The sequence below is a fragment of the Schistosoma mansoni genome (assembly GCF_000237925.1).
Source record: "Schistosoma mansoni, WGS project CABG00000000 data, chromosome 1 unplaced supercontig 0210, strain Puerto Rico, whole genome shotgun sequence".
NCBI lineage: Eukaryota > Metazoa > Platyhelminthes > Trematoda > Strigeidida > Schistosomatidae > Schistosoma > Schistosoma mansoni.
Window position 1 is genome coordinate 262,237 of NW_017385995.1, and position 26,817 is coordinate 289,053.

General features: G+C 37.5%; 2 protein-coding genes across 2 annotated transcripts; both read left to right on the plus strand.

The window, feature by feature from the left end:
- Positions 1 to 9,704: 9,704 nt before the first annotated feature.
- Smp_168830 (hypothetical protein) lies at positions 9,705 to 16,562 on the plus strand (the record flags this gene model as incomplete). Its single annotated transcript, XM_018792863.1, has 5 exons — positions 9,705 to 9,739; positions 14,785 to 15,077; positions 15,111 to 15,326; positions 16,033 to 16,443; positions 16,554 to 16,562. The coding sequence occupies exons 2-5, from the start codon at positions 14,808 to 14,810 to the stop codon at positions 16,560 to 16,562; spliced, it is 906 nt and encodes a 301-aa protein (XP_018644361.1). The 5' UTR covers positions 9,705 to 9,739; positions 14,785 to 14,807.
- A 2,083-nt stretch (positions 16,563 to 18,645) lies between these two features.
- Smp_168810 (ets, putative) lies at positions 18,646 to 26,608 on the plus strand (the record flags this gene model as incomplete). The annotated part of the gene is made up of 6 exons (XM_018792864.1): positions 18,646 to 18,663; positions 19,624 to 19,798; positions 20,869 to 21,003; positions 22,397 to 22,638; positions 23,480 to 23,767; positions 24,899 to 26,608. The coding sequence occupies 6 exons, from the start codon at positions 18,646 to 18,648 to the stop codon at positions 26,147 to 26,149; spliced, it is 2,109 nt and encodes a 702-aa protein (XP_018644359.1). The 3' UTR covers positions 26,150 to 26,608.
- Positions 26,609 to 26,817: the final 209 nt, after the last annotated feature.

Here is a 26,817-nt window from a genome sequence, read left to right on the forward strand (position 1 = left end):
GTCAATAGCAGAACATCAAATAAAAAGCGAACGGGCAAAAACTCAAAATTACGGATTGATGTAGTAAGCAGTAGTCAGATGGCGTATGAATAATCCCTGAAGACAAACAATAGCAAACAGAAAAGCAACAGCCTGATATGTGAGATGGTGAAAATATACTGTATCAGAATAAATCCAAGGTTCTCGATACTTAAAGTCGGAGAACAAACTGCAGATGTTTATCCACATATCTACAAATCCCTCGTTTACTTCGATTTTAACCTAGGCTTCTTCAGGTTTTTATCTGGTAAATTACTGATTTATATCACCTGCATTCTGATTAGTCAAATACCACATTTACTTGTCCGATCCCATTTTAAGAGTTGCTCGGGTCAGTTGGTAACAAAATTATTTTCGTCATAACTATACTCACCTGAGGCAAACTGAAGACGACAAGATGATAACTTGAAGATGACCTTTGAACGAATCTTAAGTGACCTTGAGAAACACTAGCCAATCAGGAAAGTTAGTATAGAATAAAAATATACTATGCAAAACCAAAGAATCGAAATGGATACACTTCCTTTACATGGCCCAAAACCTTGTCATGGTTAGAAATGAGTTCGAAGGCTCTAAAATCGTAATGTACACGGTAGAGGAACTCATCCATATGGCTACATAATAGTCGATCTCTGGAGCCTCGATAAGGTTGCGAATACTCTTTCAACCTCTACCACATAGCTTCAATATTGTTTGTGTGCATTCTGACTGTGTAAGCTTGTCATTTTTATTACGCATATACCTCTACAATACTCATACCACTGAACAGCCGAAGCTTCAGTAACATCTGCGAATATTGCAGCCAATGCTACTGGTGCTTTTATTACACAGTTCGCGGCAATTATTATAATTTGCCTTAATGTCAATTTGAATTGAGCGAAAAGATTCCTGTTCTAGCATACTTCATCCAAAATTTATTAAACCGTAAGACATCATAACGGTAGTCTGCATAGGGTTTCCAAGTCCTATGATTGTCGCAATTACAAACAAGGGAACTTCTTAGTAGTCCCATTTATTGTAGATGCTTAATTGTCAGGTCTCCCATAGAATCTGCTGTGAACAGATCATACGTGAGCATCATGTACTGTAATTGACGCTGTGACCTTGTAACCCTTCAAACGCTTGCGATTGGCTCGTCCATGGATTATAGTTTTGCTCTAAAGACCATAAAACGGTCAAGACAAACTACTGGAACGTCAATTCAGAGAAGTATATTAATGACACGAAAATGACACATCCTTAAAGTCTTCCGTTCGAACAGAAAACCAACAGGCGATATGAAACTTTATGGCTCTTAGTCATTTGCCCTGAAATTTCCCCAAACTTGACGAAATTTTCCCCAAAGTCGGGAGATTGTGCTCGCACTACAAGTTGTCCATACTTTTCGCCTACTGACCAGCCTATTTGTATCAAAATTTTTTAAAGGCTATTTTAGGAGTTTTCCAAGTTGGTCAGTATACTACGGTATTTCTACAATTGTCTAAAGGTTTCGGAAAGAATTTCAACATGGACATATTGAAATCGCAGCCTTAATCTTATCTATTAACTAACTCGGTAAAATAGAGAATTGCTAGGCAATAAGTTACCGAGAGACACAACTAGTGAAAATAAGGTTTCAAATGAGCTAGAAACACACCAGTAGCGTGAAGCGTAAATACCGCGCTTCCTACCAACAAGAAATTGTGCCTTTGTATTTCAGTCTCAATTTCTAAAGGACAGTAGGCTAGGTGGCTTGTTTTAGTTCCGGCAATAGTAGTCTCTCAGTTGACTCAACTGTTTTCGAAAGTGTCGACAGATGAGTTCATGTCGCGATAATGAATTCCATTCGTCGATTATTCTATGGGAAAGTTGATAGTCAGTTGACAAGTAACTTGTTCTGAACTTTCGGACTTTACCAGGGTGTTCTCATAAATTTTCTGCTTCCGAAGAAAAGAAATGTGGGGTCATATCAGAATCAAATTCATAACTAAGTAATTTAAAACTGTGATTAAATCGCCTCTGGTTCTTCATCAGTCCTCAGTAACAACAATCGTAGGTTGTTTATGGAGGTTCACTGATGAGGCTGATACCGTGTGTTTGGGTGAAACATTCCAATCATTGACCACTCGATGAGTAAAACGGAATCCCGCTTTAGGTTTGTTAGATAGCAGCTTATGAACCTTCTTGCTATCACCTCGGAGATTATCACTGCTGGAGGGAGAAAAAATATATGACATATGAACATTCAAATTTTAACTGAAGATGCCAAATGCTTATATAAGATCACTTCGCGTCCTACGATGCGATAAGGGGAAAGGTTTAGGCGTTTTAAGCGCTCACCGTAAAGGAGTTTGGAAAGACCCTTCACTAATTTTGTTCCCACACGCTGGACACGCTCAACTGAGTTAATATCCTTAATCAGACATGGGCCAGCTGCTTCGATACAGTACTCTCAGTGTGGTATTACATAGGTGAGATATAAAATTCTAAACATCTCTTCCGCACTTCTGAAGAACACATTCTGGCCGCGGATAGAACAATATATTTAAAGTGAGTGGTGGTAACTTACACATAATGACCACGGCAACGTGGTCGAGCCACGTCACTTCAAACTATTGTTCCCACGTTCAACATCACTGATCCCTTCCAAGTGTTACATATTGAATGTCGGTTTTCTTAGTAATTATATGTTCAGCTTCAAGAATCGTGTGGCTAGGAACCAATACCACTACAATATTCTCTCACCATAATCAACGTGACGTTGATTCGATGCCAAATCAAGTGGGATTTTGGCGCGCCAGGGGTTAACAAAAGAATAATAATAATCCTCCTGGTATTGATAAGCTGAAAGATAAATCAAAAAGAAGGAGGCGGCAGCTGATTTAGAATGTGTAATAGTCCCAAAATGTTCTGTTTAGTGCTTAAGAAGCTTAAAATGAAAATCTACGTAAACATTATTTAGACATCAAGTAGAATAAGTTATAATGATGAAGAATGATTTGGTATACAGATAGTTTAACAAGTCACATTAGGATGCATGATGATAGCCGTTGGTCTTCAGTTTAGCTTGTGATCAGTGGAAGTACTTTATGTTGAAAAATAGAAAAATAATCAATATTGTAGAAATTTTTATATTGATACTATCTTTGGTTTAAATCAGACGGTCAGTTAACATTTATGTTTGGATGCCGCCCGTATGAGTTGATTTCTAATTACATCTGCAATAGTAGGCTAATTGAAGGAACAAATGCATAATTCCGGAGGGTAAGAATTCCGGACAGTGTTTCAGTTAGTTTGTTAAGTTTACTACGGGTTATTTAGTTGTTGGGGAGATTTTCACGACTTCATTATTGTTTAACTATGATAGGGTTTAATAAGACTACTAATACATGTGAATGGTTGTCAAAGATCCTTTTAATACGTGAAGATAGTAATAATTACGTGAAATTCGAACAGATTGATGAAAGTAATTCGTTAAATATGGGTGAACTCATGAGAGACCTGCTCTAGACTCAATGTTTTGATGCGCAATAAACTCATTATTTATACTCATACTTATCGGATGATGATGTTTGCTAGTTAGTTGTAAGTATCGTGCTTGGCTCAAGGTAGAAATCGACTTATTTGGAACAGAATGATTATAAGTTGCTGAAATTGACGAAGTGTATGTGCCATAAATAAAGGTGACATGATATTGTACGGTACTTTCGGCTAAATAAATTTTTACAACATGATGAACAGTGAGTGCTGCTCATGTGATTATCAGAGAGAGTATAAGTTGTAATCAAAGGAAGTACAACTCCCAACCTACCCCTGTAATAATGGCACGAATCTTTATCAGTGTTGAAGTAACTCCAACTGTGATGTTTTCAATGTCCAGGAGATTCGCTTGACTGCCGATACAGACGATCTGCAAGCATAATTGTGTTGCTAAACCTAAAATTAGACTGACAAGGTTTTAAGATGTCCGCTAATTGAGCGAATGATAGGAAAGCATACTGAAATCATCGACAATAGATTGAGATAACCATTAATATTGTTAATCATATTACGTGATTGCCAAGTCATGACAATGCTTTATGACTACAACCTGAAAACATTACGAATAACTAGTTACAGTGTTGATTGAGGATTGGCCAGTGTTAAAATGGTAATGTTGCTTTAGGTGATTCTGAAATATCAGAAGTTTGTACCACGAACAGCTCTAAGCTGCCTGACGATATTACAAACTACGACCCAGAAATATCCGTCTACTTGGTATTAGTTTTAGTTGTAAGCTCTAAAATTTATCTCGAGAGATTGTTTGACTAACAACTATTTAATGGTTCAGTCATCATAACAATGTGGCGCTGTAGTACACAAATGCGGTGACTTTATTATCTGGACTATGTCAAACGTCTTTTTAGGCAACTAATATGATAGCCCTTTTCTTAAACCCAAACACTCACAGCAATAAAGATTATAATGGGTTTAGTGTGAAATGTTGCAGGCGGTTCAAATGATTATTAAATTTAAACGAGATAGATATGATGCAATGCATGTTTAGGCCGGGTTAACATTTGGGTTGATGAGGATTTTAACAACTAAAGAAAAGAATAAACTTGGCCGAAAAATATTTTATGAGTCGAGACGACTGATGGAACTACTATTGGGAATGTGAGGGGTTATAGTGTACAGGTTGTTATAGTTAGCTTAGTAACTCTATGACTATGTAGCAATGATTATCAGAACTTTACTTACTTACGCCCGTTACTCCCAATGGAGCATAGGCCGCCGACCAGCACTCTCCAACACACGCTGTCCTCGGCCTTCCTCTCTAGTCCTATCCAATGTTTGTTCATTCTTCTCATGTCTGTCTCCATTTCTCGGCGTAATGTTCTCCTTGGCCCTCCTATTCTCCTTTGGCCTTAAGGATTCCATGTGAGGGCTTGTCTTGTGACGCAATTAGGTGATTTCCTCAATGTGTGTCCTATCCACTTCCGGCGCTTCTTCCTGATTTCTTCCCCCGCTAGATGGAATCTGGTTTGTTGTCTCCCAAAGTAGCTTGTTGCTGATAGTGTCTGGTATCTTGCGTAGACAGCTGTTAATAAACACCTGTATTTTCTGGATGATGGCTTTCGTAGTTCTCCACGTTTCCGCTCCATACACTAGAACTGTCTTGACATTTGTACTGAAAATTCTGATCTTGGTGTTGATTGATAATTGTTTTGAGTTCCAGATGTTCTTTAGTTGTAAACACGCTGCTCTCGCTTTGTCGATCTGCGCCTTGACATCTGCATCAGATCCACCGTGTTCATAGATTATACTGCCCAGATATGTAAAGGTTTTCGCATCCTCCAAAGCTTCTCCGTCAAGTGTAATGATCAGAACTAAGAAGTGTCAAATCAATTTTCAATCCTCCCATTGATTATATGTTCAGCCTCTAGAATCGTGTGGTTAGGAACCAATACCGCTACAAGCTCGTCAACTCAACCGTGGACCAGTATCTATGAGTCACGCTGGCTAATAATTTGATGGTAACGTCTGTAGTCCTCTTAAGTCTACCGGCCTGGTACATAAGAAGAGATTAGGCTTGTCAGATGCAGAATCATTGTTAAGTTATTTCAAATCCGTTTTGAAGACCCTGAGGTTTAGTTTATCCAACTTTGTGATTCTATGAATTTAATTAAGTGGAGTTTTTTTAAACTTATCTACCAGCTATGCTTTTTCAGGTAAGGGCTTACTATAAGTGTATGATACATAACTTTTCATCAGATGAACACTATGTGTAACCCGATGAGTTCTTAACACATACATGACTCAAAAATCTTTGCGCATACCAGAAGGTCCTTAAACGTTTAGAAGCCACTGCGTGATAGTGCTCACTGGTTTTCAAGCCTCTGCTAATAATGACTTAATGACAGATGGCATAACTTGAACATCCAGACGTGATCACTGTGCGACTTCGTTCTTTTCATGCTAAATATATTACTTTATCTGCATCCCAGTTCTTCAGGAATCCTGAGTATAATATTGCCGACTGTCAACACAGGACGAGTCAGTATAGACAGTTATGTGACTTCAGCGTATGATCTTAAAGATTGGGAAGTCAAATCATGGAAAATCTACAATTTCGGGATTACGGCTTTTATTTTAGGAGCAAAGAAAAAGTCACTCAGTACCGACCTAGACAACAACCTTGCATTGTGAGACCAAGCAAAGCCCAATTGTCCATATGCAAAATCTCATTGCAATGTTTACTAGCACTCAAGACTGACCATTTATCTGAATAACGATGGCTCAACATCACTCAATGTTGATGCATCTCTCGGTAGCAGAAAAGTCAATAATTTTGAATGTCAGTAAAATACGGTGTTTTTATAGCTTTTCGAAGTATATCAAAACGGAATTTATTCACTTTATTTCGTTAAGGGGCACGCAGAATGTTTCTCTTGACCCTCAGATGTTTGAATTAACTATCTTCCAACATAGTCGTATTCTGCACTAGTGACGACAACCCTGACCGTATATCACCGGGGTGTTGTATGAATTTTGGGTCGATTTTCACTTTGCAGAGTTGTCGGCTATTTCCAAATTCAAAGACATTGTGAACTGCACATCACATAAGCACTGTTTATCTCCATTTCCTCAGATAAACTATCATCCACTGTGTGAATTTGTAGAATTTAGGTCCAGGCCGGTACCAGTGCAAGTATATATGTTGCCATAATATATCTGATCTAATGTTGTGGGGTTCCTGTGATAAGATTGCTTAATTAACAAAATTTTATTTGAAAGCATGTCATCGTGTATACTGACTCTTACTATCTTGATAGTCAGTGATATTTGAGATGACTTTTGATGAACACAGTTGAGTTGGTATTAGAGTAATATCTGGCATAATGATCGAGTAGTTACATGGAGTGGTCGCGCCTACATGGACGAGCCATGCCATTATTATGAAAAATGTCCACGCGCTCACTTTTTTGATGTTCTTCAGGTAGCACCAAGTGGTTTATTCAATCTGTTCTTTTGAGGCTAAATTCACATGAAGGTGATTCTCAAGAGAGAAAATTTATGTTTCATATCTACTGTAGATCTGGGGGATGTCATTCTGCTGTGTACAATCTTTGCTTTGAAGTTCACACACTATGACTTTGCAACCACGTAGGTTGATTAGTTAAGAGTTGACCGCGAACGTCTAAGTAAATGTTAGAACACTGAAGCTCAAGTATTCATTCACCTCTTTATTTTGTATAGGGATCATACTTTCTTTTGTTTTATATTGAATTCTAAAAAGATCTATTTGTTCAAAAAGGTAACCGAGCCCTCCAATCCACTTTCCAGGATTGAAACACAAAGACCTGTTCACTATTAGTCTGGTTTCTTCTATAGATAGAACACGAACTACCCATGGGCACTAAAACTTCACTGCGAGTTCGATCAGAATACAGTGGAGTGCCAGGTTACTTATTTAAACACACAAAGCCACTCAACACTTTTTGGAATGTCCGAGTTTGTACGCATGCCATTTGGCCTGAGGAGCATGGCACAAGCATTTCAAAGATTTATGGACAACCTTCTTTGGGATGTGTCATTTACACAGAGGTATATGGACGACTTGCTAATTATCAGTCCCGATTTAAAATCACACGAAAAACATACGAGGGTAATGTTAAAACGGCTGGATGAAAATGGAATGAACATGCACCAAAGTGTGTTTTAGATGTTTAAACTCTGGAATTTCTTGGATACACAGTGAGCATGAAAGGGACTACACTGATCAAAATAGTTGACACCATTATGCAATATTTAATACCAGGTTTTCTAACACAACTTAGAAATTTTCTGGGTCTAATTGACTTTATTGAAGATTGATACTCTGTTGTCTACAATTAATGTAGCTTTTGACAGTTTTCCTTCAACAAACCAGACTAGTAGCGAATAGGTCTTTTCTTTAGATCGTCTTGCAGGATACAGTGGAGCACCAGGTTACCTGTTTAAACATGCAAAGCCTTCCAACATTCAATATCAGATATTGGAAAACATAATACCTGAACAAATTAAGAAAGTGAATGGATACTTGAGCTCTATTGTTTCAACACATACTTAGATGTCTGAGGCCAGCTCCTAACCAGTCAACCTAAGTTGTCACAAACGAAGAATTTGGAGAGGGCTACTGATGGATATAACCAAAAATATTGCACATGTCAAACGCTTATGATAGCACACTATTTTTGTTATAGGACTCATTTTATTTTAGAAACACAAGCAACCGGAACAAAATAAAAATGCCACGGGTATTCTGGGTTTGATGACGCTTTTGTCTGCGACAACTTTATAATCAAATATTACTAAACTACTCAAGTCAGAAGCAGGAATGGAGGGGCTTGAAAATACACTTGTAAAGTTGTCGATATGTTCAGAAGTTTTTGATCTAAGCCAGTCAGTAGTTGAGAACGATATATAGCACGGCGTACCTACTCGTGATTTGGTGTGGATGCGTGGCCGAGAGCCTTCAGTTGGAGTGTGTCCAGTGAGACTGATGAGGTCAGGGTCCATGTAGAGGACTTGCAGAACCATTTAATTTCGGAATTTAACCGTGGCTACAAGAAGTGTTTAAATGAGCCTTTTTCGCTTTATTTGCATTGTAATCGCTTAGTGGTTCTTTGAAACAGAAATTTTCCCATTCTGTTCTACTTCTGTCTAACGACTCTTGCCACACCTTTTCCTCGGCCGGCTGAAGCTTCACGGAGTCTTAACCGCTCAAAATCAAGGAGATTCTGAGGCGCCTGATCTCACATAAATCTGGATTGGATGGTACTCGACACACTTTGTGGCACTTTAAATGTCTCTTCTTATTGGCATTCTACAACCAACAAAACATAATTACTCTTGAGGTTTCTTTATAGAATATACCGTAGTTTTCAGTGCTTGTCTGAGGCCTCATCTGGAAAAGTGGTCACATGTTCACTCGCCGTAAGAAGAACATTTCCCTCTAAAAACGTGTTTTAAAGGAAGCGACTAAGAGCTAACTAGGAAAAAAGATAAATCATGCTCAGTTCGGCCGGAAGCTCTCGATTTACTGCCATTTCAACACAAGTGGCGTAACTTGAATATGATCAGAGTCCTCTTCACCCAAATAGAAGAAAAAGATCAAACAGACAGTGTTTCATTATAAGTCACACTTAGGATGATACTGACATAAAAATAGAACACGAAAGAGCTCGCACAAAACCAAACGTAAAATTCAGTTACTAGTGCAACTTCCTACTTGAAGATATAATGATGAAACCCTCTGATGAGTCCTTGGAAAGTAGGATTGATGATTACCTAATCTCTGAAGGTACTTTGGAAGGACTGCTTTAAGTATTACTCCTCAATCAATTAAGTTATATGTAAAATTGTTTTCCTCTTCAACTGCATACTTCTCTGTAACAAAGCGTGGTCCTCAATTATTAAGCCTCATATCCAAAACCATGGATAATAGACTAATTCTGTCAGGAAAATCCAAAAATAGGTGTTTTCCAGATTCACTAATACATTTTTCTCAGAAAAACCTTATAAATTGTAAACTTAATACCTCCAGACGTAACCAAACTAGTCGATATTAACATATTTATGGACAGTTCATTCTACTGTTGGGCAGGTATACCATTTTATAAGCAACCATTAGTTATTTTGTTTAAGTGACTCTTCTACCTTGCGGATGCGGGTGGTTTGTTTTTGCGTACTTTTCGAGGTAACTTGTCTTTTACAATTCGCCTTCTCTTTTTGGTCCGACCCAAAGCTTTTTATTCATTATACATGTTTGCATTTGTTTGTCTCAGATATTCTCTTCTTGAAGCATTGCTTTAAAGCATATTTTGTTGGAAAGGACTAGTTTTTATACACATTAGTTTTAAGCAGGTTTGATCGGGTTCTCGATTGTTTGGTGACATCTGACTTTGTAGTTAAGTACAAACTGCGTTTCCAGCATTCTATTGAGTTGTATTAGTCTTCGTCAGTACTGCTGGCACATCCACGGGGTAGTGAGTTTTGTACTAAATATCCCAAGGAAGTGATGTTTATATTGACTCACTATTTTGACCATCCTACTAAATAAATTTCTTTTATGACTGCAACGAGCTGTTAGCTTTGCCCTTTTTTCATAAAATCAACTCATGATGCAAGCTTGTCATGTTCAGTGTTTGCAAAACAACCATGCTTTGTTGATACTAGGCAGATCGTACACGAAAAATATTTGGTTTATGGGCCGTTCATTTAAATGTGTCTTTGGATTTTAAGCTAATTTAATCAGGAGTTCGGTAGTCTTCATTTTAGCTTTGTTAAAAGACTTTCAATGCATCAATAGTTATTGAGTATTATTCATACACTCGTTTTCAAAACATTAAACGGTTGTCTATCATATAGGAAATTGTTATATCTAAAGGTTGACTATAAGATTGGCGATTATTCCCAAAGTTAATCAGAGAGATGAATCTATGCACAATGCTCCCAGTTCTTGTCCTTTGTAAAAGCATATGCTTTTGTAAAGTGGAAACGTTCAAATAGATGAGTTAAGAGGAAAATAAAGATAAATTCAAGTATTTTTGTTAAATTTTGAACCACTCTATTCCTGCTCCATTTGTCACTGTAGCTTCTACCTTGGATGTTTAAATAGCTCAGCGAAGCTACATCGATATTAACTAATTGTTAGGTCTTACTATTCCAGACAGGTCAGTTGGTAAACAGAGAGAACTTGATTCCTGAGGGCAAAATCGTACTGTAAGCTGTGAAGAGACATAATGGTAGTATGATGTTTACTTCAGACAATTAGGACGTACGGTGATGCTTCCTCTTAAAAGGAGGGGTTGTAAAAAGGGTCGACCCTAAAACTGACACCCCCGTGTATGTCCATCGCTGGCGGCAAGGTCTTTAAGGTACAATGCTAACACATTTAAAATTCTCAAAGAATTATGGCCCGTCTCATAAACTTGTCCTTAGGGCTCTCAGGTCGTTAGGACCGACCCAGTTTTTCTTTTCAATATCCTAGGGAAACGTCGTTCTTGTGGATAACCGGGAAGCGAATACCACCCGCACGCCAAATAGCTTTCGTGACTTACTGTTACAACCTTGATCTGTATACCCATTAATTTACAGATAACTTGTCTTAATCTAGATTGAGACCCTCACGCTATAGGCTGGTGGTTAAAACTTGAGGCTAAAAACGCCTGAGCTCAAAGTGAGACTAACTACTTTGGGTAGAGAGACGATAACTATTCTATCGTCTGATTGGTTGATAAGCGCGCGCGAGAAAGAAGACAAGTCAATTGGAACACCTTAATTTATTCCCGATCTTGTTCAGATTAGTGTAAAACAGTATATGAATAAGTAGGTAACTAACGGGATCACAACGCACAGACAATTAGAAAAATACAGTTGTGTCCAAAATTGAGTACAAAAGATTGCGTTTAAATCACAGTAGCTTTGTAACGGAAAAGGCTATGGTAGTGTCAAACGAAAGCTCATAGTTTATAAAGTAAACTAGGGACAAAAATGAATGTTAGCATTTTACAAGCTTTGAATTAAGTGAAATAACATCCTCGAAAATAGCTTCCGTTGTTTGTCATGACTTCTCGTTTCTCCGTTCACATCACTCATTTGTCTGATATTTTTTCCATTACTGTTTCACACCTGTTTTAAGTTCTTATATTTACTCCCTGTTGTTAGTGTGACTTTCATGCAATGTCCTGCATTTCCTATTTTACAAGGTCAGAAAACGAAAACTTGTTCTTGATTTGCTATGTCCACTTGAAAATTTCGTAATATCGTGTTTCCAATACAGGAAATGTTTATGTAGAACAATTTAATATTGGTGTAGGCTAGCGGGCTAGTTTATACTGTGAAACCTATCCCACTACTGGTTGAATCCGACATTTAGATGGGGATTATTTTATTCTAATCCAAAATATGACTCAAAATTAAGATATGAGTAGTGAAGGTTCCTCATTTCTTAATAATGTTGGTTAAATTCAACCTCATACTTAGGTTGATCCTCAACTGTCTAACTTGGAAATTTGCACACTGTACTGAATCACATAATGTACCTACTTATATATTTAAACACAAACATTGGCACAAGAACACGCGAAGTATACGTGCGCCACACTCCATTTTATTTGTATGAGGGCTGAAATACTGTCCGGACGTCCAAACCTAAGCAGGTTTAGTAGGATTAAACCGGGTCAAAGGTTCGGGGAGGGCCCCCTAAGAAAACAACCTGTTTGGGCACCTGGACAGTATTCCACCCCATATGTATTTGGTGCCTCGTTGTACCAATGTTTATGTTTAAATAAATAATGGGAGAGGACAAACCAGCTTCCAGCTGAACAGGAAATTAGGAAAAGACGTTGAAAGTGGATCGGACATACATTAAGGAGATCACCAAACTGCATTACGAGGCAATCCCTGACTTCGGGTCCGGAAGGGAAGCGGAAAAGAGGAAGGCCAAAGAACACATTACGCCGGGAAATAGAAGCAGATATGAAAAGGATGAATAACAACTGGAAAGAACTGGGAAGAATTGCCCAGGACAGGGTCGGATGGAGAATACTGGTGTGCGGCCTATGCTGCTCCACGAGGGGTAACAGGCGTAAGTAGATAAGTAAATAAATAGAGAACCACTTTCTGTGCCTTTGACCCAGAAGTCCAATCGACAAAGCAGTGGGGCAACGTTAGGAAATGCAGTGCAATGGTAACTCGTGACCAACGATAGGTTTATACTCCATTTGTTCCTTCAAAATCCTGTAGCCCATTTATTTGTTTATTTATTTAAACACATAAATATTGGTACAAGGAAGCACCAGATAAATATGCGCCTCACAAATCTCATTCGATTTGTGTGAGGGCTGTGATACTGCCCAGGTGCCCAGACTGAAGCAGGTGGTTTTTTTAGGGGACCACACCCGGAGCCTTTGACCTAAAGGTCTAGTCCACAAGGCAGTGGAGCATCGTAAGGAGATGCAGTCCCATGGTAGCCGGTGACCAACAGTTGGTTCATACGCCATTCGTTCCTTCAGGATCCTGGAGCCCATGTGCACCATTGGTTTGGAATCAGAGTTTTCCAACTCCCCTAGGTGGATCCTCCACATCCACCAACCCAGTTAAAGCGCCGGACATTCGCTTTTCGTCCTCACTTTTGTGAACAACATCCCCGCCACGAGAAGGCAGTGAGTAGGACTTCCCTGACAGAGGCTATATATTCGCGTGGCCATATGAGAGCATTTCGAGAGGGAGAGCAGACTCCCCACTCTCGGCCGTACCAGGGCATTTGGGGGCAAACCTGGAAACACTGGACGGCCGTTTCGTCCTATTATGGGACTCCTTAGCAGTGCGCATCCACGGACCCGCTCTCGCGAGATTCGAACCCAGGACCTACCAGTCTCGAGCCAGAGCCCTTTACCGATAGACCACTGAGCTCCTGTAGCCCATGTGCACCATTAGTTTGGAGTCAGAGTTTTCCAATCCCCTAGGCGGATCCTGCTTATCCACCAACCCGGTTCAAGCACGGGACATCCGCTTTTCATCTTCTCAATCCCATAAACAACACATCTGCCGTGAGAAGGCAGTAAGACTGCTCTTGTAGTGGCTGTATACGCGTGGCCATGTAAGCGCATCTCTAGAGGGAGAGCTGGCCCCTCACTCTCGACCGTACCAAGGCACACCTGATGTCTGAAGCCTCATGACAAAATCGGTCATTTGAATGACCTTTAATGCTTAAGCTCGTCAAATTGCTAAAAATTCTATCATCCAATTCTTAGTCATACGATAGCTTCTAGATGTTTATTTAATCTAATAGTTACCAGTAGCCCCCCTACTTATTGACTAGTCACCATTCTAGTCACGCTTGTTACTAATTCGTTGGTGCTTAACTAAATCTTAGGATCTATGTGGTTTATGCTTCGCATTTGGCAAACTAGAATACACGGCGTCAGTAAAACATTGAGATTCATTCTTACCCACTTTTGATTTGCTATCCGTAGTAACTCTGTACGAATGTTTACGTTCGCCTGTTATGTGATCAGAGGTACCTCCAAAATCCATGGTATTTAGGCATATCAGTGTTACTATAGATTTGTTATAACACCACTTTCTCTGTTGCTTTCCTGTAGAAGTAGGCTCCATCAATTCGCTGTTGCTCACTCTTAACTGAGACCCCTAGTCATAGAGTCACTAACCTGAGGCTGTTTATTAAATTAAACTGGACCTGTAAACTTCAATGGTAGTAGTAAACTGTCGGTGTTGGCTTTACTTTGTAGCAATCAGTTTCAGTTTGTTGTGTTGGGCTGATCTTAGTACAGGACAAAGGTTGAACTACGCTATGGGGTTGTAGTGTCGCCAAAACTGAAGGCTCACGAATCACTACCTATCGACATTCATTAAGGTTTGGGCAGAAAATATGCGAGAAGTAAATTATTCCCCTGAAGAAGCGAAGACTAAAATGTTGGGACTATTTCAATTTTAAACACTTAGATTACTCCGTGTAACTACATCTAATGCATTAAGGATTCAGCTTTAATTTATCCGTATCCTTTGCAGGAATATCTAGCATCCCTGTGGTCATAAAAGCGTTTAGGTGACTAACTAGTGGTTTATTTCATATCTTTGACAATCCTTACACTTATCCAACGGTGTTTACAACTCCGGAATTTCTGTCTTGAAGATGTATTGGATCTCTAGTTTCTTTTTCGACAAACGGTATTGATTTTCACGTTATCAAAATGTTTGATTTCTATTGCTTTACAGGAAATGTTTGAGAAGTACTAGCCATGGCTAAAATTTCCAACCGTAAACTGTCAAAAAATGTCCATTCATCTCTTGAGTGGAATTTTCAGAATAACGATCCAAACTCTTCCAGCGATTCATGTTGGTCTTGGTCGGATGTCTATAGATATCAAAGAAACAACAGTGCTCAAGACAACCGTGTTAAAGTCGTAGTGTCTGTAGAACAAACTTTGTATGATGTCGCTGAACTGCTTGAAAGGAGACTAGGGATTTGTCTTACTGGCTGCCAGTTTTATCTTCAAGATCGAATCAAGGTAAATCCTTTTGCAAGCTATTTTATGTTTTAGCTTCGTGGAGAATCGCCTTTGGTTGAACATTGTGTAGAAATATCCGGTTTAGTTCAGCTATTACTTGAGGTAAAAACAGCACATGCAGGCTATCCCTTTCGACTCAATGTTGTCGATATTCAAATCCCAGAATCCGTTGATCATCATGGATCTAACTCCACTATGCCAACCGAAAAAAGCAAACGTTCTGGTATCGCAAAAGGACCAGGACAACAGGTGATTTCTCAGTTTTGGTATTTATTGTTATTTATACCGCCATTTTGTCATACTTGTCATTCCGAGTTGTATGTCCCAATCTCCGTTATTCGTATTTATTCAAGGTTCACCGTCTCTCGTTTGAATCTCCTCAAGTTGAGATATAATCTTAACAATCTTCCCATAATCTGGATCAAAAAGTTCATTTTCCGTAGATGTTGCAAAACCTTTAATCCTTGTCATTTATTTTAAGCACATATACTCTGGTATAACAGAGCACCAAAAAGTGTGCTATGAAGATGAAACGTTTTGAACACAATGAAGGGAAAAATAGTACAATCAAAAAAGGAATGGATGGGAGTAGCATTTAATGAGAGACAGCTCAGTTAAAGGTACGGTCAAAAAAGACCTTCATCTCACTTTTATGGATAACGTAATATTAAACTACAACAGAACACTCATCGGCTTTCATAATTAGCCGGTTGGAAAGAGGAAGAGCAGACTCCCTGTCATCGCCGTAACACGGCATCTGGACATCCTTGAAAACCGGCGACATTTCAGCTAGTATGCTTTTTGCGTAATATTTAGTTAGAAAAATTTTAAAAAATTTCTTTTTACTATGTCCCTTATCCAAAGTAGTCATACCCAATCATCTTATCACAAGTAGTTGGTTTTCATCTGACTAAGCTATGAAATTTCCCACATCTTTTTCATCGACTTTTTTCAGATATCCAGTGTAAATTCGGCAAAAAACGAGGAATCGAGGAATGATAGTGCTCTTTCAAGTTCTAACAGACCAACAAGTCCAAAACCCGAATGCATATCCCCCCTCACTGTTGCCGCAGCTGTGGCTGCGGCAGCTGATATTGCATCAGGAGGGTCTGGTTTGTTGGAATCACAGCCTTCTCTCAATGAAAATGGTATGGTCTCAGATGAATCTGTTATTTCAGAAGCATGCACTATTCTTGATATACACTCATCTCAAAATCCTTATTTAGGATCCCAGTTGGAACCTGGTGGAATTCCTGGAGCTTACGACTTGGAAAGCTTATCAAGATGGGTTCCTGATGGCCACTATCGTCGTTTAATGGAAATGAATGATATTCCACGTGATCCTATCGAGTGGAATTCGACACAGGTAAGTAGATTTTTATCTTAAGTTGTTTCAACCCAACCTATCAAGTCTGGTTTCAACAGTCAGGTTTTCAAGTTGACTTACAACCTAATGTTTTAATTTCTTTGTTACAGTATTTATGATCTTATTTTGTTTCAAGACGGGTTGATAGATCTACTTGTTGAATTAAGTGCTCATCGTTCCCGCATAGTTTAATTCTCCAATTAACAGAAATTTCACTAGTCTTATTCATCATCAAGAAATCCTTATGAAAGTATCGTTTGTCAGATTCATGTTTTGTAGTCACAGTCACACAATTCGGCAGTTACACAGGCTGAATTTCGAAATTCTTTACACTCCTTAGAAAATTTGTCGCGCCAATATCTTTGGAACATTACTGCCAGTTACAAGCTTTTGTTTCACAAACACCAAACAGGTTTTATTCTAATGCTAACTTACGCTTGTTGCCTCTCGTAAAAAAGCATAAGACGTCCACCAGGTTTGTCCATAGAACTGTCTCCTGGACAATTCTTTTCAGTTGTTTCTTCGATCGTTGGTGGAGTGACATCTGTAGGTTGGTCTCTAGGTGCTGCTCTGATGTCCGCTAGATTCAATAGAGCTGGTCTATTCAACAGTTCCTCAAAGTGTTCTACCCATATGTTCCCCTGCACTTGAATCTCAGTGACTGGCTTGCTTTGTCCTTGACTGGTCTCTGGTCTACCATATTTCCCTGCTAGTTTCTTCGCTGTGTCATATAGATAGTTGTTTCATATTTCCTTCTCCTGCAGCTTTTTCTTCTGTCACTGTTAGGTCTTCCAAGTATTTCTGCTTGTCGGCTCTAGACGTCATTTATACTGAATGCAAATTTACAAATAAATTATCGGTTCACCATTTTCTGTCGAGAAAATAAAAACAATCTTATTATTGCTTAGCTAGCGATTTTATCAGTTAAGCGATAGAGCGAAAATATAGGTTATCAAATACTAGCAAGCTTCTCATATCAATGACCTTCGAAGAAGACAGATGTGAACGAGGATATAGTGCATATTTTATATCCCTTTCCTTAACAGACAAATGACTCTTGATTATCGTATCTAGTGTAAGCACGTTGACCATTTCTGTTTACTAAAATGAACGAAACTGTTAATTGTTTACAACTCACATAAAGTTAGTTTTAAGGTATGTACATGTGCCAGTATTAAGAGGTATCAGTCTGTACACCAGGATAAGCTTAAGATGTTAGGACACGTTACGATTTCTGAGAAATGACTTTTCGTAACTGTAACAATCGCTGTTCTTGATAAAATCCTTTAGAAGACTTTCTTTTTATGTGTCTGATGGTCGCATTATGGTGACCTGCACGGTTTGATCAACATTTTTTCCAATCTCGCTGTTGTTATAATCGTAGATGGTTAGAGAAATTATGAAGTAGGATTGAAATGAAATTAAGAATTTTACAAGACATTTACTGATAAGTAAACGTTTAGTGACTAACGCGTAAAATCAGATGGCAGAGAATAGCTGTCTTACGACTCAAGAAGGAAACTGAGATAACCCACCCGTTTGATACACAGGTGAATGACGGTTGACTAAGGGTCCTTACAGATTACAAAAAGCTAAAAATTAAAACACTTCCTATGGACTATCTAATAACTTCAACTCAAAATGCTACAACAGATATGAGGAACAATCTAACATCTAATAAATACGTTGTTTTCTAAATGAATGTCCAACGACGGATATCCAGTTCAATGGACAAGAACTTTACTTAATATGTGTGACGTTTTTCTCAGTACTCGGTTGATACCACGTTCTCTATGTTTACTGAAACTACGTAAATATATGAAAGTTTGTATGATAAGCCATTAATTATACTTGTCATTGTTAAGACTAAAGAGATTATCCAACTGTTCAAATACTGAACTAGGAGATATAGACCGTATAGTTAGAGTTTATTTGTTAAATCAAGTGTTTAAACCAATAAAGAAAAATTGTAGCATTAGTGTATTCCGGCTTTCACCATGAGGCGTCATAATTCTAAATAAAGATCCTTCAACTCTAAGGAGAGAGTTTGAGTGGTGTAGATGGTTTTTTTAGCGTTTTTTTTAGCAAGGTCTTCTACGGGTAGAGGTTGTTGATCCTTCCCCAATCCTCTTCTTTTACCCAAACTCGGAACCGGCCGTAACCCTAAAAGAGCTGCAGGCCTGGTTTTTATTTTAATACATTATGACATTATTAACAGATGTTGGTGTACTTACCACTTGTTTAAGTTTCTTTTGGATTTTGAGTGGCCAGAAAATTGATTAGACTTCTTTGCTTATCACATCTGAAATATCAGGTTCCTTAAAACTATAAAAATAGTCATTCGTTCACTATCAGCGTAGGGCCTGGCGCTGATGTGAGTTGTTACAAGTCACTATCATACTGGCACGACAAAATGAATGGCGAACGAGACCGAAATAATGTTTTAGCAATGACATGGAGAAAGACCAAACATTGAGAATATGGCTCAGAAAGACAATGAGAAGGTGTGTATGAAGGGATATTAGGATTCAAGATCGAGAGGAAGACAGATGTATATGAATGATTATGGACTATTCTGAGCCGTATCACCTTAAGTCTCCAATCGCAGATCCTAGTTATCATGCGGACCTCAACCAGGTAGTCTGCATCTACCAACATGCCTCAGACCAGCAGTCAATGATATGGACCGATTAACTGTTGATCTGAATCATGTTGGTAGATCCAGACTACCTGGTTGAGGTCGTTGTGGTAACCACAATTAGTGGCTGGAGACTTTGGATGATATTGACTCGAAAAAATTTCACAATGGCACAGGTTGTTCCTTCGTGGTTGTATTCCTATAGAACCTGAGTCCTGGAATCTCTGTACTTTTTCTACATGTGGTTTTTTCTACTACTGTCGATACTATTCCTACTCCTACTACTCTGGGATTCGTCTTGAAATAATTTTCTCTCACTGTGCTAATGTGGCATAACAACTTAAACCGATGCACATGTGTCAGGTTCTACGTTGCGTGTAATTAAAAATGATCATTGTTTTTTTTATTTTAGTTGATTCATTGCCTAATATTATTGGGTTGTTTAGTCAAGCATTATAGTTTTTCTACACCTGAAATTTGTCTTTTATTGATGTGTATATTTTGACAAAGAAACGTTTAATAATGTTTTTTTTTAAATTTAGGTTATTATGTGGATAAATTGGGCTTGCAAACAATTTAGGATTGAAGGCCTAAAAGGCGAAAAGCTGTTCAACATGCCCGGGTCTCGCATGTTTGTTCTAACACCAGATGATTGGCGACGTTTAGTTCCCAACGCCAACGTTAACTTCTTAACTCACTTAGAGCTACTTAAACGGTGTCGAAATGTTTGTATGTTCTTATTATTTGTTTCTGTTTTACAGATTTTAAGATTTATTGTACAGTTTATGTATGGATCTAGCATTATAATGGAAAGTGACTGACTTAGTTATAGCTTACGTTTTTTTCTATACATTCATTTTTCGACTAACATTTTGTGTTTTTGTTCGGGTTAAATAGTCACTTGTAATCATCGTTGTGGAAAATGGCATAGTTATGTATCCGTTCAACTGTCCACATCACACCGGGAAATGAAATTAACAAGATGAATTACTAAGTATGAAATTATATTAAAACTAGGGAAAGGTAGAAAATAAATCCATTCTGGATACTGTGACCACTTTTGAGCCTTGTCACATAAGGTCATTAACGATTGGTCACAATTATCGTATTGGTACTAACTAGGTAGTCTTCAACCGACATGAATCAGTGATTTCATCTCCTGGTTTGACCGCCCCTAGTTTTTCTCCAGCCTCTTCCTACTCCAGTCAACATTACACATCAAGATAGTGGTTGTTGGGAATGTGGAATAGATATTTGAGCCACCACTGTCAAAGGTTCATAGTCTCACCAACCGATTCCCCGTTTCTTCATCGTCTGCTACTCTTAACCTCAGGATATCTCACTTGGTTGTTACACGATATGCTTAAAATGTTGTGAAAACATTTTTTATCTAAAATACCCAGCCTACGCATATCTTCTATTCATATTGGATATTTCTCACAGCAATAAGATGGTACAAAGCTTATTGTCGTTCAGTAGGTTCATCCTTTGATATACAGACGGATATCTCACCTACCCCACTAGTGATGGAAGTTGGTAAAAAACAAGTGAGGTTTTTCATTTTGTGCCGATATTTCTCTATACATTAATCCTCTGGGGCTGGTAAGACTTTTAAATGAAGTGATCGACACGTTTTGCTTTAATGTATCTATAAATATTTCAAGATGATTATTGTTAGACTTATACTGTTATGTATTATTTTTATTGATGTTATAGAAATAAGTTAATTTGTGTTTCTTATGATACGTAAAATGGGTTTTATGATGACATACACCTCTTTGTTTTAGGTGTTCCGTATTGTCCACAACCTCCACAACAGAGCGCAACCCAATCCCAAAAACTGTACAGACAAATGTCACGATCTCGCTTTCGTAGCTCAAGAAATTTAACGGAAACGAATTCAAGTAGGAGTTTTAGTGGAAGTAAGTATTCACAGTATGAGATTTGTTGCAGTATCATATTGCATTCATTGAGTTTTTCCACTGTAGTAATATGAAATAATCGCGTCTTAGTAAATGGATCTTTCACAATCTAATAAAATCCTGTTCATCATGGTAATATAGAATATTAGAAGGGATATCAGTGAAAATAACAGGTTTATCCACAGATAGTTTGAATTTAGTCTAGGGGCGTAATATTGTATTCATCATCTACACCTCATCACTTCCCTGGGAGCGTTTTGGACAGTTTTTTGTGTTGTAATTAAATGAATAAATAAAAATGGTTCATCGAAAGTACAACTCTAAATAATCTCTAACTACTAGTTACAGTAGGGCTCCGTTAATCAGAATAATCAATATTATGACGTTATGAAATGAAATCCGAGATCTAGATTATGCAATTAATTTTAGTTCTTGCCAATGCTTTCTGCAGTTATTTTTCTACAAGGTTTGGTTAATACTTTTTCGAATTTAACACCATGATATATAAGTTGACGTGACATCACAACACTTCGTTCATGTGTTCTGATCAGATTACATTCAGGATCGTTGTATAAAGTTTCAAACTAAGTCATGACATACTTGAGATTGTATATTTGATATTTTACATTATGATTCGGTCTGTACCCAACTAATCTACTCAACTTTTATTATTCTGACCTAATGAAATTCGTAGGAATAAGACTGATACCCATAATCATTGCTTTCGTTTCGTGGAGGCTTTATGTAAGGAAGGATCCGAATTAGATCTAAGAGTATTCTGGTTGGAGATAAAGGAATTCTGAAAACTTTCGAACTAAAGAAGTGTGTTATGACAAGATGTTTTTCAGTCTAATTTAAACCTCATAATTGCTTTTCTAAAAGTAAGAGTATTGATAACAATTATTACAAATACGTAAGTTCATTACGTTGGATTGTAGTCTATCAACTTCACAATAGATGATGCTATCTAGACTAGCTTGGCTGCTACATAGCATTTACTCGAAATTCTAAATCCTTATTGGTAATTACACAGAACAACAGTAATGTGTATCTAGCAGTGGGTTAATACTTAAAACGTTTGGATCTCAGCAACTAAGTCTAAGGGTCGTACTCCATTCCACTTCTGTTTGGGCAACCGGGTGATATCATCCCTCACACTTAAAGTGTGGCTCATTCAAGTACTTGGTGAATGAGTTAGTTTATAGTTACCTATTTTTCTCATCATCCTGTTTGTGGAAAGTTGATAACCATTATCACATTTTCAACAAGTTTTCAAGCTTTTAATGTATAGTTTGTTTGTTGGTATTAAAATTTTGGGTTTATGTCAAAGATATGATTTATTCGGTACTTACTATTCCGTATCAGTTCATTTAATTGTTTGTTGATTACAAAGGTATTGTGTTTGCGCCGTCGTACTCTGGAGCCTTAAATTCCTACGATATGAATAATGTTAATCCACGACTGATGTGTTCAAAACCAGTGTTTCTGTCATGTAGTGATTCTAATGGTCACGTTCCAACATCCAGTGCGGTTACACTAAACTCATTCATGAACGAAACGACTGCTAATCAGAATTCATCCAACTACACAAATAACGGGTTATGTGAGTCTTCAGGTGGTGGCCAGTTAGTTCATGTAAGTCTTTTATTAATCTTGCTTATCTTTGTTGAATTTCGGGTAATTATTTCAGTCTTGTTATTCAAAACCTATGACTCGATATTTTTATCATATGTTAACAAAAATAAATAGATATATTTTACGTATTGATTAGAAAACAATTACATTCAAATGGTATATGAGAGTCACTAACATCATAATGGTTAAAAATACTAGTCAAATAATCTCTCCCTACAACTTTTGTGAAGCACTGTTAGTCTTTAAACTGCACATGAACGTGTATATATCTTTGTTTTTGTTCATTTAAAGTGTTTTTTTTCAGCAAATGGCAAATGAAAAGTTAAAAAAAAACAGACTAATTACCAATCTATTAGTCCAGTTTCACTTAACAATAAACTATCATTTAAAAAATGTGCTAGCGTTAGTAAAGTAACAGACCTTAATTGAACATCATAACATATAACTGAATACTTAACTTCAAATCTCAAGGGATAATAATACTACGCGGTTGCCTAAACTTGAATTAGATGGAGCGGGGTCTGTAAGCCTCCCACCTTTTGGCTAAAAGTCAAACGCTTTAAACATGAAGCCATCGCTCCATCTCTCAGGATAAACATATATGCAAAAGTTTCTAAAATATTGTACATACATTTGGAGCGCTTGTGTTATTAATTTTATTAAGACTACTGTGAAGACACAGGATATCATCTTTAGCCGAGTTCATCATAGTTGATATAAGACTCATATGAATTCTACCCTGTTTAATATTTCTGTTACACAGTCTTCATCTAGGAACACCAAAATTTAGCTATATTCCATGAATATCATTAATGAAATAGTTTCTTTTTTAACTTTTCAGGGTGCATTTTTATTAACTCAAAATGGAAACGCTCTTCAACAAGGAATTTCTAATTCTCAATCATCTGCAGCTGGTCAAGTTCAACTGTGGCAGTTTTTACTTGAACTACTTACAGATTGGAGATATCGCGAAGCTATACATTGGATTAGTGATGATGGTGAATTTAAATTAAGTAATCCTGAACAAGTAGCTGCAATGTGGGGTCATCGAAAAAACAAGCCTGCTATGAATTACGAGAAGTTATCTCGAGCATTACGATACTATTATGATGGTGATATGATTTCAAAGGTATTGATTATAATAGTAATGCTTTTTCAAGTGATTTATACTTTTATGCCTGAAATTTATTTTGATCTCCAGATAAAATAATGCTTTTAAATGTGTGTTCTTAGTTTTCACTGATTGTTCAAGGATTATGTAAACCTGTCTCCCAAGCTGTAGTAAATGAAACACGATTAAATGTTTAAACCATCAGTTCACAAGGACACATATAATAGCCATTTGTCTTCATACTTTTACTTCAATTGGTTAATTGGGTTCTCATGAACTTCGTTTTTATCATAATTTTTAAACTTCTTATTCTTGTATTTAATTCGATGGCTCGTGAGTCGTATTCCATTTGCCTTTGTAGATATTAGGACTTTTCACCTGGAAAGTCTTTTCCCGTTATTTGAAGGTGACGACTAGTTTTAGTGACTTAAACGACCAGTGCATCAAGTGTTATCATTTATTCTTGGGTTTCCCTATATTGTGATCAGATTTCCTCCTAGATTACATCTGATACATCAAAATGACCGACAATTTAAAAGGTCCCGTAATTGTGTTTAGTAGAAAAATATAGGAGTGTTAAAAATAAATGGATAGCCGGATCAGTGCTATCATTTTGTGTGATCCTAGAATTATAGTACAAACGTAGCATATTGCAGCATTCATATCCCTCGATCTTCCTATGATGCATTCGTGGTCAGTTACAACTACTCGACAACCAAATTGTCCATTAACATTTACGTATATCGATTGACCCTTTCATGGATAAAGCTTTAATGCTCTTTGGATGTAATATTCTTCATTTAAGTTTTATGTAGAGATAAACCAGTTGCAAGTTTTGTATAGAAAGAAATACTTATTCTGTACACTGAATCATACATCGCAATCTTGATAATATTAGAACAACAAATATTCATTTAGACAATATGTCTAGAAATTGGGGATTTTGAATCACTTACTGTCCAAGCGATTTCGGACACTCTTTAATTGGAGATCCTACAATATCATTGAAAATCTTGTGTACTGACAACAAAGTAACAAGAACTGTATAAACGTTTTTCCGAGCCTGGTTTCTGGATTATTGGAATGATGTGAATCATATTTCTGCTATATTTGTACTAAACCACCTTAATTTGTTGTTTCTCCCTTTAGGTTCATGGAAAACGTTTCGTTTACAAATTCATTTGTGATTTAAAGACTCTACTTGGCTTTTCAGCCGGTGAGCTATATATGTTAGTGAAAAATTGTGCTGAAAGGCATTCACATCGAGGGAAAAAGCGGCGCTTGACTACAGGATCTACGTACTCGCCAGTAAACAGTCATACTCTGTCCACATTTCCTATAGACGATAGGGCTGTGTTCCCAATACCGGCAGAACATCCTCGTCCACTTAGTTTTTTAAACCGGTCTGTACAACGCAATTTGACCCTTGGTTACTGCGTCGATGTCGTAACACCTTCAGATCCCCTTTCTTATAATGTTCCGTTCTCACCTACATACCGTATCAGACAACCGGTCAAACCTGAAAATGGAGTAAACAGTAATACACCAGAACAACACTCTAGTAGTTCATTGGTCCGTCAGCCATTCCATCGAAAAAGATTTTTGGGTTTACAGTCGACTACCGTAAACACTGACAATATTGTTTTTGAAGATGACTCTATTAATAATAATGCTTCTGACTCTGAGCATCATGAGAACGATCGATCACGTGCCCCCACCAGTCCTTGGAGACTGCGACGACGCTGGTGGGCTCGCAATCCTTTGTCTGGTGTTTCACCACTTGGCTCTCCTCCTTACTCATCTCCTTCATACACCGAACGTCTATCCTCTGATTCTGCTCGACAACGAGAGGATGTTTCTGATCGCTTCAATGGTTCATGTGCATCGATAGCTGGTGCAAGTTCTCAGTTTAGTCATTCACAGTTCGCAGTTGACGAGGACTGGGTTGCTGCCGCAGCGTTAACGGAGGATATGGCAAATGAATCGTCCATGAATTCCTCCACTTCAATCAACAGTTCATTTCGATCTAATGGAATTTCTCTTCCCCAACCTCCCACTCCCAATGCTACTGTAACTGGCTTTGATGAGGGAGAGATAGCTTCAGCGGCTGCTTCATTATTCAGTCAATCAAACCAATCAGAAACTCCCTTAGTAGTGGATCAAACGAATACCATTCCGAAAAAGAGAAAGCTATCTTCAAACTTGTCTGATTATCGCTGTGAAACGAAAGAGGTAAGAGATGATTCTCTTATCGAAGATACCGTATACGGTTCTCGATTAAGTCATTTAGCTAGTAACAAGTACATCTCTAATAACCGGTCATCTATGCGTAATTATGGTCCTGTTTTATTATCTGGTTATAGTCAAGGCATAGATATCGATGCCTTTTTAGCTCATTGATGTATGATATGTATATGGAGTTTTTTTACAGCTACTTAGTGATAGTTTGTATCAAAAGTTGTACATTTATTCATCAATAGGTGCCTTCCGATTTGCATTGCGGAAGAATTCAGATGAAATTTCATTCATTATTTTCCTTCAATGGCTTTTCTATTTTCTGTTATATTTTTTTCTCTGAAAATCTATTTGCTCAGGATTCTGTTTACTTGTATGAAATTTATGTTTTTGCATATGTACAGTACATTATTATCCTCTCAAATCCGTGAAATATTTCACATTCAAAGTATTAATATCCTTTCTTTACATCTCCATAATGACCGATTTTTAATTGCTCATGTACAAAAGCATCTGCCTTTGATGTAACAAAAGGATTCTGGTGTTCATTAACAACATCAAATGTATACATAGCATTTCTGTTATCATAGAAATTCTATATGTTTTTTTTATATGTTTGATTTAATATCTCTGATTCAAATTGTGTCAACATTCCATTCACGGTAATCACTAAAATTCGTTTAAATGTGAGGGGAAAAAAGCAGAAGAAACGCTTGTGACTGATCATAGATTTTCTAATATTTCACTACTATATTATTGTTTAGTTTTATTGGAAAGTTTTCAAAACATTTGCATTTCAAATATACAGATAGTGTTTTATATAAATCTCTCCT